General features: G+C 36.1%; 3 protein-coding genes across 13 annotated transcripts in view; 2 read left to right on the top strand and 1 right to left on the bottom strand.

Annotated features, from left to right (window-relative positions):
- Positions 1-9,950, top strand: part of CCDC88A (coiled-coil domain containing 88A) — a 195,642-nt gene extending 185,692 nt beyond the window's left edge. For 6 of the 11 annotated variants that reach the window (XM_073791645.1, XM_033838528.2, XM_033838524.2 and 3 more), the window contains 2 exons: positions 1,318-1,577; positions 1,769-5,648. In XM_073791645.1, the coding sequence (XP_073647746.1) occupies positions 1,318-1,577; positions 1,769-2,764 (1,256 nt within the window). In that variant the 3' untranslated portion in view covers positions 2,765-5,648. Of the gene's footprint in view, positions 1-1,317; positions 1,578-1,768; positions 5,649-6,359; positions 6,460-6,986 lie in introns of those variants that run through there. The other 5 variants (XM_033838531.2, XM_019942966.3, XM_033838533.2 and 2 more) reach the window with 2 other exon arrangements.
- Positions 9,951-12,151: 2,201 nt separating this feature from the next.
- Positions 12,152-14,087, bottom strand: LOC101316121 (prolyl-tRNA synthetase associated domain-containing protein 1). The gene is made up of 2 exons (XM_004322658.4): positions 13,932-14,087; positions 12,152-12,660 (listed from the first exon to the last, which is right to left on the bottom strand). The coding sequence occupies exons 1-2, from the start codon at positions 14,013-14,015 to the stop codon at positions 12,229-12,231; spliced, it is 516 nt and encodes a 171-aa protein (XP_004322706.2). The 5' UTR covers positions 14,016-14,087; the 3' UTR covers positions 12,152-12,228.
- Positions 14,088-14,226: 139 nt separating this feature from the next.
- MTIF2 (mitochondrial translational initiation factor 2) overlaps positions 14,227-15,082 on the top strand; it is a 44,608-nt gene continuing 43,752 nt past the window's right edge. Inside the window, exon 1 of the mRNA XM_019942719.3 lies at positions 14,227-14,575. The gene's annotated coding sequence lies outside the window, so the exon portion shown is untranslated. The remainder of the gene's footprint in view (positions 14,576-15,082) is intronic.

The raw sequence follows: 15,082 nt of genomic DNA on the forward strand, positions 1-15,082 counted from the left end.
TTCCAAGGTGAAATTTTTATGTAAATGTCTGGAAGTATTGACTAACGCCTTTTTCCTTAAAGGTATACTGCCTACTCATATTCTGGAATTATTTAATAGATTATAAAGGTTTGTGAAAGTAGTTATTCTCTACAGTCCAGAATTGTTAAATTATAATGAGTGCATTTGTTCTGTTGCTTTTTCATATTATAAAATCATTTTGTCTCAGTTGTGATTATATTTTATTATTAATGCTTTGACTTTGTTGCAATGATCTGAAAAATCTGATTTCAAGGAGGGATTATTTTTTCATTTTTATAATCATGTTTTTATATCCTGTAGAAAAATATAGTCTGAAATGTAAGTAAGTCTTTTCTGATTTGAAAATTTAAGAAAATCTTTTTCCTGTAAAATGTTACATAGCTTGAGCCAAAATCTTTCCTGACCCATTTTATTCTCTGTGATTAGGAAACCATGGAAAGTTGCATTTTCTATCTTGATGCTGTATCTACACAGTTTGCAATGGATCAAAATGAATAAGCACTGTTAAGGAATAGCATAAACTTTAGGGAGCTTTTTTCCAGAACTAGTAATTTGCATTCTGTATAGTTGTTCAGCCTCAACCAAGTCTTTGAAAGCTGTATAGCCACCATACCAACAGTGGAAAGCAGGGAGAATCAGATGATTCAGACATTAAAAAATAAAATACTACATACTTAATTTTATATTTTTACTGGAATTTTCTAAGTAATTACATGTCTCCATCTGAGTTTCCTTAGATGCTTGCTGTTTAAATTTTTTTAATATTTCTTTAAGATTATTCATTTAGGATCAACAAATAAACCTTCAGATAAGGAATACAGACCTCATAGAAAGTCAAAGAATTAGAATTTTTAGCATTTGGAAGAGTTTTTGGTTTTAACATTTTCAAATAATTAAAAATTTGTATAATCATGTTTTGTTTTAAATTGTGAGGTGTTTTACAATTATTTGAACCTGACTTTTAAAAAATGTATTATTTCCTTGTTTATTCATTCATTTACTCATCAAATGTATTGAGTGCCTGCTTTATATGTTTAGGCTGTGGGTATGGTGGTGATGGCAAGCCTTTGCCCTGTGGAGCTTATAATATTTGTCAACTTGACAAATAAGGAAGCACACTATGGTAGACATTTGTTAGACTGATGAGAGATGAACATGGTTTACTAAGCATTTCTGAATAAAGCTTTGAAAGTCAGTTTGGCTATTCGTAAGAATCCAGTCAACAAATGTCAGTACTTACATAGTTTTAATCTCATTTCTATTATTGAACTCTTAACACACCATTTACTCCAAAAGCAGGTGCAGTTAATATCCAAAGCAGGCCACAAAGCCACAGCAGTGGAGAATTTAGCCTGCTTCATGAGCATGAGGCGTGGTCCAGCAGTGGTAGCAGTCCAATCCAATACTTGAAAAGACAGCCCAAATCAAGTCCAGTGCTCCAGCACAAAACACTAGAGAGTCGAGCACATCACAAGGTCAAAACTGGTTCCCCTGGAAGTGAAGTTGTTACTCTACAACAGTTTTTGGAAGAAAGCAACAAGCTTACCTCAATACAGGTTAGTTTTATCTATGGTGACCTTAATTTAGATGGACACTACAAGTTAAATTTCTATGGTTGAACTTTAGAGCTTTTTTTTAAGGAGGGTTTAGAGATATTAGCAATTTTTGTATTGTACAGTCTAGTGTATCAGGAAAGTAAAAGCATGGCTGTATTCACTAATCTGCTTTGATTTTTTTTTTTAAACAGATAAAGCCCTCAAGTCAAGAGAATCTTTTAGATGAAGTAATGAAAAGTTTGTCTGTCTCTTCTGACTTTTTGGGAAAAAACAAACCAGTTAGCTGTGGTCTGGCCAGGTCAGTAAGTGGAAAAACTCCAGGAGACTTCTATGATAGATGGACAACTAAGCCTGAACAATTTGTGAGACCTGGTCCTCAAAAGACTGAAGATACCTATTTCATTAGTTCTTCTGGAAAGCCTACACTAGGCACTCAAGGAAAGATAAAAGTAGTAAAAGAAACTTCTCTGTCACGACAATCAAAAGATAGTAATCCCTATGCCACTTTACCTCGTGCAAGCAGTGTGATCTCTACTGCCGAAGGAACTACTCGAAGGACGAGCATCCATGATTTTTTGACCAAGGACAGTAGACTACCTATGTCAGTTGATTCACCACCAGCTACTGCTGATAGCAGCATCACTGCAGCATCTAGTGAGTACCGTTTACACCAGTGGTCCTCTCATCCACTTCACAGTCCAACTTATGCTGTAGGTTCTCAAGCACAAAATGATTTAGCTACAGACAAGCCCACGTCTCCATATGCCCAGGCCAGAAACTCAAGAACAGAAAGGTCACATTTTCTAAACCAAACTTTTGCCACTGTTAATATGTCTAATGATGCATTTGGAATATCAGCTAAAGATAGCATAGACTCATTTACTGTGGCTTATCCATCTCAGCCATTTTTATCCCTGAATACAGAATTAGTTAGTAACATAAGTGGGCTACCTCCCAGACCAGTCACCAGGCTAACTGACCAGGCTTCTGCTTCTTTGGATGAAGCTGCACAGAAGGATACTGAGCAGTTTTCTGATCATCAGAACTGCAGTAACAGTAACCCACAGTCTTCTGTAGTTAGCAATAATCTTATCACTCCTGCATGCCTCTATCCTGATGACACAGAAGCTGCATTGTTGGTTTCTGAGGATAATCAAACTGTTTGGTATGAATATGGTTGTGTATGATCAAAACTGCACAATATAATACTGATGTCATTTGATATGCACTGTGCTTCTCTAATCTGATTTGAAGAGCTGCTGTTGAAAAGTATCATTTGGCTAGGTTTATACTTTTATTTTTAAATTGTGGATAGTGTTCAGGTGTACATTGTGGCATGTATATAAATGTGATTATGTAACCACAACAGAGCTTGCATGAATTATTAATTGCATTGTACATTTTTTGCATGACTTTAAGAACCTTAACAATACATGCTCCTCTTTGACATTTCTTGTCACCTAATAAGAGATTGTTACTTTGATACCTAGAGGCATGTTAAAATGGCTGCATGCTATAATTACCAACAAGGCATTTCCAAGTCATATTTACTTCATTGGTTCCAAAAAAGAATGCTCATTGTCTCTCTCCCTCCCTTTGCTCCCCTTTCCCTCTCTCCCTACCTCTCTTCCTCTCCTTTTTTTTTTTTTTTTTACAAAATGTGCACTTCATATTGCGCATGTACAGTATTAGTAAGGAAACTATGTTAAAAAGATGTCATTTTCTTTTGCCATTTAATTATGCCTTCTGGCCTGCTGTTTTATTTTCAAAGAAATAGTTATTAACTACTGCTCATATTTATAAAATTGTTCAGATTTAAAACTTTGTTAATACTCATAAATTTAGTGTAATTCTTTTTTTTAAAAAAACATCAAATTTAAATGTGACATACAGGGACTAGGAGTATTTGTATTCTATTTCTTCTCTGCACTTTTCTTCATTTGATAAATATAAGAGCTCAAGTACTATCTTTCCTTCAAGATGACTTTTTTACTTGGCATCAGTTAACACAGTAGTTTTTTTCAGGTTTTTTTTAATATAGAGTCAAAGAGAAATAAAGCAAATCATACTCAGTGTGTGAGAAATTTGCATTTTTACTTCTGTTCAAAAAGGGTAGCAAGCTTATAAAGTGGTGAAAATTGTTACTTATATAATTCTATAATTTATTTATTACTAAATTATATATGTCCTTAAAACAGAATTTTCTAAAATGAGTACATTGTGCTAAAATAAAATGCAAAATTAGTATTTGTAATCACTTAAACAAACAAGTATGTTTTTAGTAGAACAAATTTTAGAATTAAGAATAAATGCAAGCTCTTAACTAAAAATTAATCATAAAAGATAGAGAAAATACTTGCTAACTCTGACTTATGTCATAAACTTTAAAATTATCTTGCTGTGGTCATAGCACTTTTAAAGCAGAATCAGCTAAACTTCAATTGTTTTATTCCAGAATAAAAGAAACCCCAAGAAACCCATAACCCTGAATCACTTACTTCTAGAGAAGTATATCTTAGTTCTGTCTCTGAAATGTTTTTGCCATCTTGATTCAGCCTAAATATTACTGACAGTCATGCAGCCTGGCATCTAGAAGAAATGGGGAGGAAATTATTATTTTACATGTTGTATTAAATTGTTATTAATTGGGTAAAAGAAAACAAAATTTATAGAGAATCTTTGCTTAATGAAATGTGTATCCTGGCAATTCCCTGGCGGTCCAGTGGTTAGGACTCCACGCTTTTACTGCTGAGGGCCCGGGGTTTATCCCTGGTCGCGAAACCAGGAATCCCTGATCCCGCAAACCGTGTGGCACGGCCAAAACTTTTTAAAAAAAAGAAAGAAGGAAAGACATTTGTATCCTTTATAAATTAAGCTATTCTCTTCTTTTCTCATAGCCAGCTCTTACTAAAAATGCTTTTAATGTGGGTAATCAAATAAACACAATCAGAAATTTTTCATATTTTTTAGTATCTACATGAATACATCAGTCTGTTTTGTTGTCACTTGTTTCATAATCAGTCCGAACATTTCAAATGTTTTTGGTGTCCCTTTTTGCATAACCTGATAATAAAACTTAATGGTAAATATAGGTGAGATTACATGGGGCCATATATGATACAAATGTAATAATTAGTGTAATTTCCACATTTAGTCAAAGATTATTTCACAACCATTTCAACTTTTTAGATAAGTCTGGCCTTATACTCTGTTTAAAATATTAAATTTATTTATAAAAATATATTGAGAAATCATATGCTATTATAGTAAAAACTGATTATTTTAAAATATTAGACTTACAGGAAAGAAGTATTTCTAACCCAAATGGCTATAGTTATATATACAGCATGTTTTCCAAAAGAACATACACACTGTGCATGTAAGACAGATAGATACATACCAGGTCCATGTGTCTTGATGTCAAAGAATACAGGTTAGACTTCCTCCAGAAACTGTCACCAGCTGTAGAGTCATAAAATTCCCCCCAAACACTATTTTACCTGTGTTTCTTGATAGCACTTGAAATCAAATTTTTAGCAGTGAGAAGAACCTTAGAAATCATATAGTTAGTGTTTCCCAAACTTTAAAAAAATCAACGTAATACTTTCTATGAATGAAGTCTTACAAAGATGCCCCAATTTAAAAAAAAAACATTTTTTTTTGAGATAAAAGTGAAGCAACTCTGACTCAGTTGAACAGCTGCACTTTTTTTCCTCCAAGACAGCTCCATAATACTCTAGCGGCTTCACAGATTACAGGCATACCTCGTTTTATTGCACTTTGCTTTATTGTACTTAACAGATACTGCATTTTTTTTACAAATTGAAGGTTTGCGGCAACCCTGTGTTGAGCAAGCCTATCGGTGCCATTTTTCCAAAAGCATTTGCTTACTTCGTGTGTCTGTGTCACATTTTGGTAATTCTCAGACTATTTCAGACTTTCTCATTGTTATATTTGTTATGGTGATCTGTGATCAGTGGTCTTTGATGTTACTATTGCAAAACGATTATGACTTGCTAAAGGCTCAGATGACGGTTAGCACTTTTTAGCAATAAAGTATTTTTAAATTAAGGTATGTACTTTGTTTTTTAGATATAATGCTATTGCACACTTAATAGACTACAGTACAGTGTAAACACAACTTTTACATACATTGGGAACTAAAAATTCTTGTGACTCGCTTTATTGCAATATTCACTTTATTACAGTGGTCTGGAACCAAACCTGCAATATCTCCGAGGTATGCCTGTATTAGTACCCCAGTTTTAGATGAAATTGAATAGCTTTCATATTCCTAGCTTAGATTTCTAGAAATTACACCCTTATTATTTGTGACATTGTAAATTTATATTGTTAGGCATTGGGTCCCCTTTGATCAAAGCAATTTTAGTTCTAACAGTGTAAGTAGGTATGTTATTTGCCAATAAAATATGCCTCGAGCCCTGGTTTTCTTAGTAAATAATACAATTATTTCATTGTGGATGTTTCTGCTGCTGCATGCAAGATTATTTTTTACTTTAAAACTATATGTGACCATTTAGTTAAATAAACATAGTAAGTAAACCTATCTGACACTAAGAGGGCATAAGTATATTACTTAATAGCTCTTAAAATATAAAAATCAGTCTTTAAGTAAAGAGATGTCTATCAGATTAATAACATTTCCAGAGTTAGATTCCTTCTCCTTGCCCTACTCAACAAGAGCTCTTTAGTTTCTTACCTTCATGAATTGTATTCTGTTTAGCCTTTCATTAAATAACATGAAATGCTTTTCTCCTGCAGATGTGGACAAAGTACAAGAAAGCAGAAATTCAAAAAGCAGGTCTAGGGAGCAACAAAGCTCCTAATTCTATTACCCACTACATGACATGTGGGCCAAGTGGTGAGTTTCTTGCTTAAAATGTAAATGAGATTAATCTCATTTATACAAACTAACTGCATTAAGTATAAGAACAAGTGCACATTGCATTAACAGATGTAAATATTGCTTGCTTTAATTCATGACTTTCTGTCCTACTAGTAAATCAAGATTAGGTGAGTCCCAAAAGATTTTGCCCATCAGTGCAGGAAACCAATCTTTAAAAATTATTTTTCTTTTTTCCCCTCAATTTAAATTTGATTTTACTAATGAGTAATGTTTTAGAAATTATTTTCAGTTTGAAGTCTTTCTTTGTGGTAGGAATACAACTTCTGTGCAACGTTCTTGATAATTGAGGAGAATAAACTAAATGCCTTTTCTATGAAGAGCCACTCAAAAAAAAAATTGTCTCTGACTTTCTGTCACTCTCATCCCTATAGAAGTTATCTGGTGCATGCTGTTCTTTTAGTGGTTGCTCTGTATTTTATATCTCTTATCTTCAAGCTTTTCTTATATTTTCTTTCTTCTTTCTACCTTCCAACTAAATACAGAGAGAAAAGTGTCCTTCAGTTTCTCAGTGTGAAGCCTTTATTTCTGAAGTAACAAGACACCCAACTATAGGAATCACTTTTTAAAATCTTTAAGACTTTAACAATCCTTCGTGACTAGAGCAGGAAAGAAATACAAACCTTCATTCCTTCCTTGAATCAAGGAGCACTACTGGAGTCAACTGCCAAAATTTTTAGAAGGTTTTGTGACTTACTGTACATTGTACTGTTAAGATCTACTGAATAAAGGATGTTCTCTCACTAAGGACCAAGTGTTTTAAGGTTTCAAGAAGTACTCCAAGAACAATATACTTCTTTCATCATTTGTTTATGAATTTATCCATGTTTGCTTAATGCTTCTGCTAAGTATTAGTCTAAATCTAGCCATTTATATTTAGTTGTGTAAACCTAAATTAAATGCTGTAGTATGTTGTGGGATGTACTATATATCAAGATACAGAGAACATTGTTTTGGCATGTCAGAGCCTTATTTGGTTAGCAGACTGCATGTGTTGGTATTCTTTTTTTTTTTTAAGCCTATTATTTTGATGCACTGCAAAAGAAATTCAGTTTATGAGATAACTCTGAAAAATCCATAATAAGATAGGAGTTATAAAAAATTTACAGTGATATTAATCTTTCCGTATCCCCCACTAGCAACACTAAGCAATTCACACATGGATCTAAGGTAATTAAAGTGTGTTTTTCTGAAACTTTTTTTTTAGTAAGATGGTTTTCTAGAAAATGGCATTCCCAAGATAAAGCTGTTGTGTTTGAACTCATTTCCCTCCTTTAGTACTGGGTTATGTATGTGTTTGTTTTTTTAACTTGAGAGCTGACTGTTGCTTAAGAAGTTTTCTTATGGCAAAAATAATGTAAATAATTTACTATGATCTGCATTTTGCCAGGAGCTCATTTATTATTAAGGTTATCACTTATTAATAAAAATCTTTCTGTTTTTGTCCTTTATAATACATTAAAGTTGGTAACTGTTATCGGTACTTTTGAAATATTTGTATGCATTTGTTACCTTAAACATTTGAAAGAAGCACAAAAAAAAGGTAAATTTAGTCAACCCAGGGAAACATCAATTTTTTTGTAGTTCCAATTTTATATCACAGTTTTATTTTCTTATGAAGTCAAAAAACTGCATTGATACTTACTAATGCAAATTCATTATTTAACAAATATCAGAATAATCTTAAAGGTCTGAAATGAGAAAGATACTAACTTTTTAATTTTAACAATATACTTCTTAGGCTCTCACTACCAGCTCTAAAAATCTTTTTGGAATAATTCCATAGTGTGTGGTTTATGAACTGTGTGTTTCATCACTAACCTAGTAGCCATGAGATACATGTCTCCCTCTCTCCCTCCTTCCTCACACCTTTCTTTTTTTTCTTTCTCTTTCTGGTAGGCCAGTAACACTGCTGTGTTCATAGTCTACTTTCAGAAAGACCATTAATGAAAAACAGCATGTATAGTTGAAAAGAAACTGAAATGGAAGTTAGAGAACCTGGACTTCATAATGCCACCATTAACTTAGGTTTTGCCACCAAGTAATGCTGTAAAGTTAAATCACTTTTAAACCCTTGGATGAAAGGTGCTATGTAAATGTAAATACAAAGGATTCTTACTAAAATACAAATATTGCACAACAGACATATTTAAAACCTATTCTCTAGACTTGGAAACATGTCTCCATCATGACTCCCTAGATTCAAGTATCAGACTGATAATGGGTATCATGGCAGTCTAGAGACACTTGCATGTAAAAAATGTAAATTCATCTTTAGGTGGATAAATTGAAAGTAAATATAGAAATTATGTTTTAGCTAAATACAGTGAGTGGGTAACTTAGATTTATATTAACTAGCATCTAATTTGCACAACTAGGACACATTCCAGGACATTTACTGAAAGTTGAAATTTAATGAGTAGGAGGTAGCCCAGTGAGGGTGTATGATATCACAGCTTGGTCTCTACAGGACACTAATATCCTAAAATAGAGAACATGCTGACTGAGGCAGCACATTACTGCTTCAATTAGAAAATGCTTAAGGGTAGCCTATAAAGTACTAAACCTGAGTGGGCTGACCCTGAGAAAATGCAGCAAGACAACCAAGAGAATACTTGAGACTGCAAAAGTGGAATATTCTAATTATATTAATCACCTTTTTCATACCATTTCAAGAAAGGATTAGATAACCCATGAATATTTTACCATCTCCAAAAGATACCATCAGAAGCAAACTTAGTATGAAGTCATGCTTTTCCCTTAGATAAACCACTTCTGCCAAACAAAATAGTGTAGCCAACTAGAAACTAACTGGGGCCACTTTCCGGACTGGGGCCTGACATGCTTTTAATGATCTGGCTCTATTCTAAATCAATACCCAAACCCCCTCGGAAACTAAAGAATTTATATACAGGGTAATAGCTTCGGCCCAGAGCTCCAATAAAGTGCTTCAGATCTGGCAATGTGGAAATGTTCGGTCCAAGTTTTTGAACTGGTGGTTACCAAAGAGTACACAAAACAGGTTTGTATGTAGCACCTTTCATGCAAGGCATGGTAAAAGCCTATTTAAAAATCACTGTGCATATTACGGAATTGCAGCCACCTCACAAATGAAGTATTACAGCCTGCACTGTCTTAAAATTTTATGTCAGGAAGTGAAAAAGATATTGTACCAAATCTGGAATTACAATGAGGAGTAATAATGTATGCTAAATGACTTGTATTTTAAGTTACTTTTTATGAGAAAAGTGAAATTTTGTGTTTTCTTTTCTGCTACACTTAGTCTTGAGATGTATTTTTTTCTTTAAGCCTTGAATGAATAATACAAAAGGAGCCCATTTTATAATATAAACCTTGATGTACATGTTGAGATATTTGGACAAAGAAAATGCCTTAAAAGGAATGCTTATGGATAAAGTTGCACTTACAACACCTTTAACAAAACGTGATTTCAAATTGTCTTTTTCTTTTCTACTAAGGGTTCTCTCTTTCAGTGTTTGCCATTGTACTTGTAACTGTTATTAAATATCAAATCCAATAACATAAAAGATGTAACATTTCCTTTAAAAGTAATGCTACTGAGAAATTTGGAGTTGAATGGCAAAATGTTTATTACTTGGCTATACCTAATATAAGCCACAGTTCATAACAAAAAATCCAGTTTATAACAAAATAGATACCATCATTTGGCCCATTTGTCTTTTTTTAAAAACATTCATTATTTTTCATTTTAGTTTTTAACTTTATTTCTCCTAAAAGAATTAAGTTGGTTTAACATTCACTTGTTAAACTGATATAACAAGAGGTGAATTTTAAACTAATATAAAAAGAGGTGATTTTTATAACAAGTGGTCAGCAATCATAACATATAATTTAGCCCAATATTATTCTTTCCTTTCCCTTTGCCCTAGAAAACCTGTTTTATGTGTTTCATAACATATAACCTTGTTTAGATGATTCTGTCCTAATCACTTTGGGATGAGTATTGGAGGTTTTGGGAGAGAACTGAGAGTCTATCAGTCTTGTCAACCTCAAAATAGGTTTAAATACAATAATAGATTGTACAAATCAGTCTCTTTCATTTTCACATCTAGACTTTGGGAGGCGTAATGTTAGAGATGGCACCCTGCCTTGTGTCCTTGGGCAGGTCAGTCTTTCTGGGCCTGTTTTCACCATAAGGTGGGGAGGACAGTTAGACCAGTTATCTGAGGTCCTCAGTGTCTTTGATTCTGTTCGTTAAACCTTAATTTTATATGCAAAGCAACCTAAAATTTCCTCTTTCTTAGATAGTACAGAGTAGGCAGAAACTAACATAGCACCTCAGAAATAAGGTTATCATTTATGGAAAATATTTCTTACTAACTCATCTCTTAAATCCATTCTGTATTTTATAAAAATTCTGCCTTGAGTAGACTTGTAGTTTACACATAGATCCAAAGATGACAAGTTTTTACTTTTGCCTTTCAGTAATGCAAATTGGTACAAATTAAGTACAATTTCCCTACCAGAAGCAAATATTTTTTTGAGTGTTCAACCTTAGGAAAATATGATTATCTCTCAAATATCCCACTTGATTGTACTCTAGAGGAAACGAGAATTTTCCTAAGACCTCTAGGCTATTTTGTAGCCTAGTCTAGTCAGACCCTCAACTGGGGTTTTGTTTGAATCTAAGTGAGGTGGAAAAGTACATCAATTTTCCTCTGTTTTTGAACTAGCCTCTATATGACAACTGACAATGCATAATCCTGGGTTCTTATACTGCTTTAGATGCCACAGTTGAAAGGGGATGAGTAAAATTTAATATAGCCTGGAGGACAAAGGAACCTTGTTCAAGCATGTTCACATTTTGTAACCTCTGAAGACTAAGCAAATCCTTCTTGTATGTATGTATACATGAAGGCCTATGTATTTTCTGCTCCTGAGTTTTAAAATATAATTTCATTAGTATAATGATTATGACATAACATTTTCCATCCCTACTTTGAGTGTTTTTCTAGATTAAAATTTTCTATAGAATTTTATTTAAAAATTAGCTTATTTTTCACTGAAAAAAAAAGCATTGGTTTAAAAACAAACACCCGGTAATAGGAAGGTTTTGCCCTTGCCCCCTTGTTTAATTATATTGCTGGGGAATTCTTATTCCTTAATCCTCATTCCTCAAAGATAACCACTATTAACAGTTGAATATATTCCCATATTCCTCTTTTTCCCCTGTATGTACACTGTCATATATATAATTTTATATATGCTGTTTTTGCAGTTTGCTTTTTTCAAGTATAACACCTTACAGAAGATGTAATATAGTTAATCTTAGATAGTTAACTAATCTTAGTTTTGATGTTAATTAATTAATATAGGCTGCTACACAGCTTACAGGATCTCAGTTCCCCTGACCAGGGATTGCTCCCCCGCGCCAAGGCAGTGAAAGCCTGGAATCCCAACCACTAGGCCACCAGGGAACTCCCTATGTTAATTCATCCTTAATTGTTGAAGGCATTCCTGTAACAATTGTCATGGGGGGAGGGGAGGGTGGAATCTCTCAGCTGACTAAAACTACCTCAATATATCTTCTTAAAAACAGCTCCTTTAAGATGAAATAGTTAAATAGCTCCTTAAGTAGTTTAGGTAGTCACCAAACCAAGGTGCTATATATATCTTACCACTTTTAATGCTTTTTATAATTACAAGTAAGAAAAACAGCTTTCAGAAGTAAATGTATTAGCCCAATTAGTTTTTATCAAAATTTAGTCTTATGGGATCGTGTCCTGTCTCCTTCACAAATGTGAGAAAGTCTTCAGGGCTCAATCCCATGGTTGCAGCATTCGTCATTGGATGAAAGTACACCTTTTCATGTCCACCTTCCAAAAAAGCAGAATCCAGAACAAATTTCACATCTCCATCATCACAGAAGAGTGCCAACGGTGTGGCACAGCCTTGGCCAACTTTCAGTTTTTCTAGCATGGCTGTTTCATCAGCAAACCGCAGATTTCCACTTCCAACACCTAACTGCTTGGCAAGATCATTTAAATGAATTTGTCTATCATGAAGAACTGTCACCAGCCAATAGTCTTTTTTCTTTTTGTCTTTAAGAAATAAGTTCTTACTATGTGCTCCTTTCAAATGTTGGATATGAGGCATCATTTCTTCAACTGTAAACACCTGTGAAATATCACATGAGAAGTTTAAAAATAATATGCATGTATACACACACTGCACACATACAGTTATCTGTATATTGCCTGGTGGGTGTAAGGTTAGGGAGTACTCAATGACCTGGATTTCACTGGTAGAGATCCATCCCCAGTCCATTAGCAAATATATCTCATCTCAGGGCCTCAGGAAGTATTGATAGTTTCTCTTAGACCAGTTCTCCATTCCAGTGTGCAGGCCAAGCCTTCACACTCCTAAAATGTTTTTGTTTTTCCATTAAACTTTTGGTAAAGTTTATAGCAGCCCTCACAACACTGTAAATCAACTCTACTCCAATAAAAATTAATTTTAAAAAGTTTATAGCAGCCCAGACTCCTATTCCTTGGCATTCCATTACATCCAGGCCATATGACGATCTCCACTCTATAAAAAGATAACCGCAGAGAGGGAGTGAGGGCAGGGAATGAGACCCTGGACTAATATACAGAAAAAATCAGAAAAGCTGGCAATACACGCAGTAAAAAGGGGGAGAGTATGTGGACTATAAGGGAGGCAAAAGGGTCAAAGAATATACTTTTGATGACTTTCTCTAAACTTGGAAGATCATCACCATATCTAGCTAATTATCATTAGCTGTTACTCAAGCGTTGGGCAAAAACTTTGTCCTTGCACCACTCAGGTTACGTACTGGCTCCGTCAGATATGTGCAAAAAAAAATCTTCCCATCAATAAATCATGTTAAAAAATACCAAACTCTAACCTTGGCATCCTGTATGCACGTGCAGCCACTGCAAAGCCGGGTTTACTGCTTGGCAACTTACATACGCATAAAGTTAACACACTGACCAAACATCCCTAGCCAGTTTGAGATGCGCAAGTTCTCAATATGTTGTACTAGTCCTCAACATAAAAAATCACTCCGAATCCCCGGGCGGTCCAGTGGTTAGGCCTCCGCGCTTCCAGTTCAGGGGTCACGGGCTGGATCCCTGGTGGAGAACTAAGGTTCCGCACCCCACGTGGCGCGGCCAAAAAAAAAAAAAAAAAAAATCACTCCAAGAAGAAAACATGAGGTTTTTTCACAATAACATCAGCGTCCTATGTGGAGAGGCCCTTGATGGTACTTTCAGGTCCCCTTCGTACTCTAGATCCCGGGAAATGCCTTAGAACGGAAGTTTCTGCGGCACATTACCCCTGGGACGTCTAGGCTTAGCGCCTTCGCCCCATAGAAGCTGCAGCAGAGCCCACCCCTTCCCGGGGTGGTCCCGGCGGAAGCGCCTCACCTCCGGGTGCTCCACGACCTCCGTGCGGATGGCCAGGGCTTCGAGGCGCTGCTCCAGCGCTGCCCGCAACTCGCCGCCTGCCATGCTACCCTCGTGGCGCTAACTGACGCGGTGGCGAGAGACCGAACGGAAGAACTGGGCGTGGCTTCCCGCAGTCCACGAACTGCCAGCTCAGACGGAAGTGCCTGGAGGGACAAGGGCGGTGCCGGAAGCCCAAGAGTGGGCGCTTTCCGGAGGCGGAGTTGCGCTGGGTTCGCTTCGTTACCTCCCCGCGTGCTTGAAATTTGCGTCCGCAGAGACAGACTTACCAGACGTGCAGAGTTCCTTGCCCCGCGTCCTGCGAGAGGAAGGCGCCTGCCTTCTCACAGCCCTCTCTAGCCTCGCCTCAGGTTTCCTAGATACAGCATATCTTCCATTTAAACAGAATCAGAGCCACATAGCAACTCAGCTTAGGGAGTGTTGGGGGAGTAATCAACTGGACGTGGGCTCGGCTTGACTCAGGAGGTGGACTGAGGCAGTCAGAGGCTCCTTACCCGTTCTGTCCTTGGAATGTACTTTCTGCCCGCTGTTCCTGAGCTAGGTGCTACTTGAAGGATGCAGCCTTGAGAGAGTAAGGTGTTATTGAAACCATCTGGACTTTTTTGGTAAGTGCAACTCCCCTTCCCGCACTTAAGGCCGCTGTATAAACTGTTAAGATTCTGGCGAGTGGATATCCAAGACAAACCACCTATGTAAGTTCCCTTGCTTACTAAAACTGCCACCTATCAATATGGAATGTCCTGCCTCTTCAGTCATTCTGTTACCTCCTAGGGGTGTGTGTGTGTGTGTGTGTGTGTGTGTGTGTGTGTGTGAGTGTTGGTGTGGGGGCGGAGGTTTCACCTGGGGAATTACCTGAGGTCGTGAACCAACAGGGAGAGAAGGAGCCAAAATCCCTCTCCTTTTAAATAATCAGCTGTGGCAACCACAACTCTACCTTTCGCAGAGGCATTTTTCCTACCTCTTTGTGGGGTGTTTTCCACTATCCTGCAAAACCCTCACTCACCACCTTGAACGAGGCCTGAAATTCCACTAGAGTTTCACTTATGAGTTTAGATTAAGCCTCAACTTGTTACCAAAGCTGTTGCCCCAGAATCATACTCTTGTCCCGGGCT

Source organism: Tursiops truncatus, chromosome 14, assembly GCF_011762595.2.
Source record: "Tursiops truncatus isolate mTurTru1 chromosome 14, mTurTru1.mat.Y, whole genome shotgun sequence".
NCBI classification, from domain to species: Eukaryota; Metazoa; Chordata; class Mammalia; order Artiodactyla; family Delphinidae; genus Tursiops; species Tursiops truncatus.

Bases quoted from the DNA above. Each gene is read 5' to 3' on its own strand.
- LOC101316121 (XM_004322658.4), bottom strand. From the start codon at position 14,015: ATGGCAGGCGGCGAGTTGCGGGCAGCGCTGGAGCAGCGCCTCGAAGCC. The intron at 12,661-13,931 runs GTGAGGCGCTTC...GATATTTCACAG, and splicing joins AGGTCGTGGAGCACCCGGAG to GTGTTTACAGTTGAAGAAAT.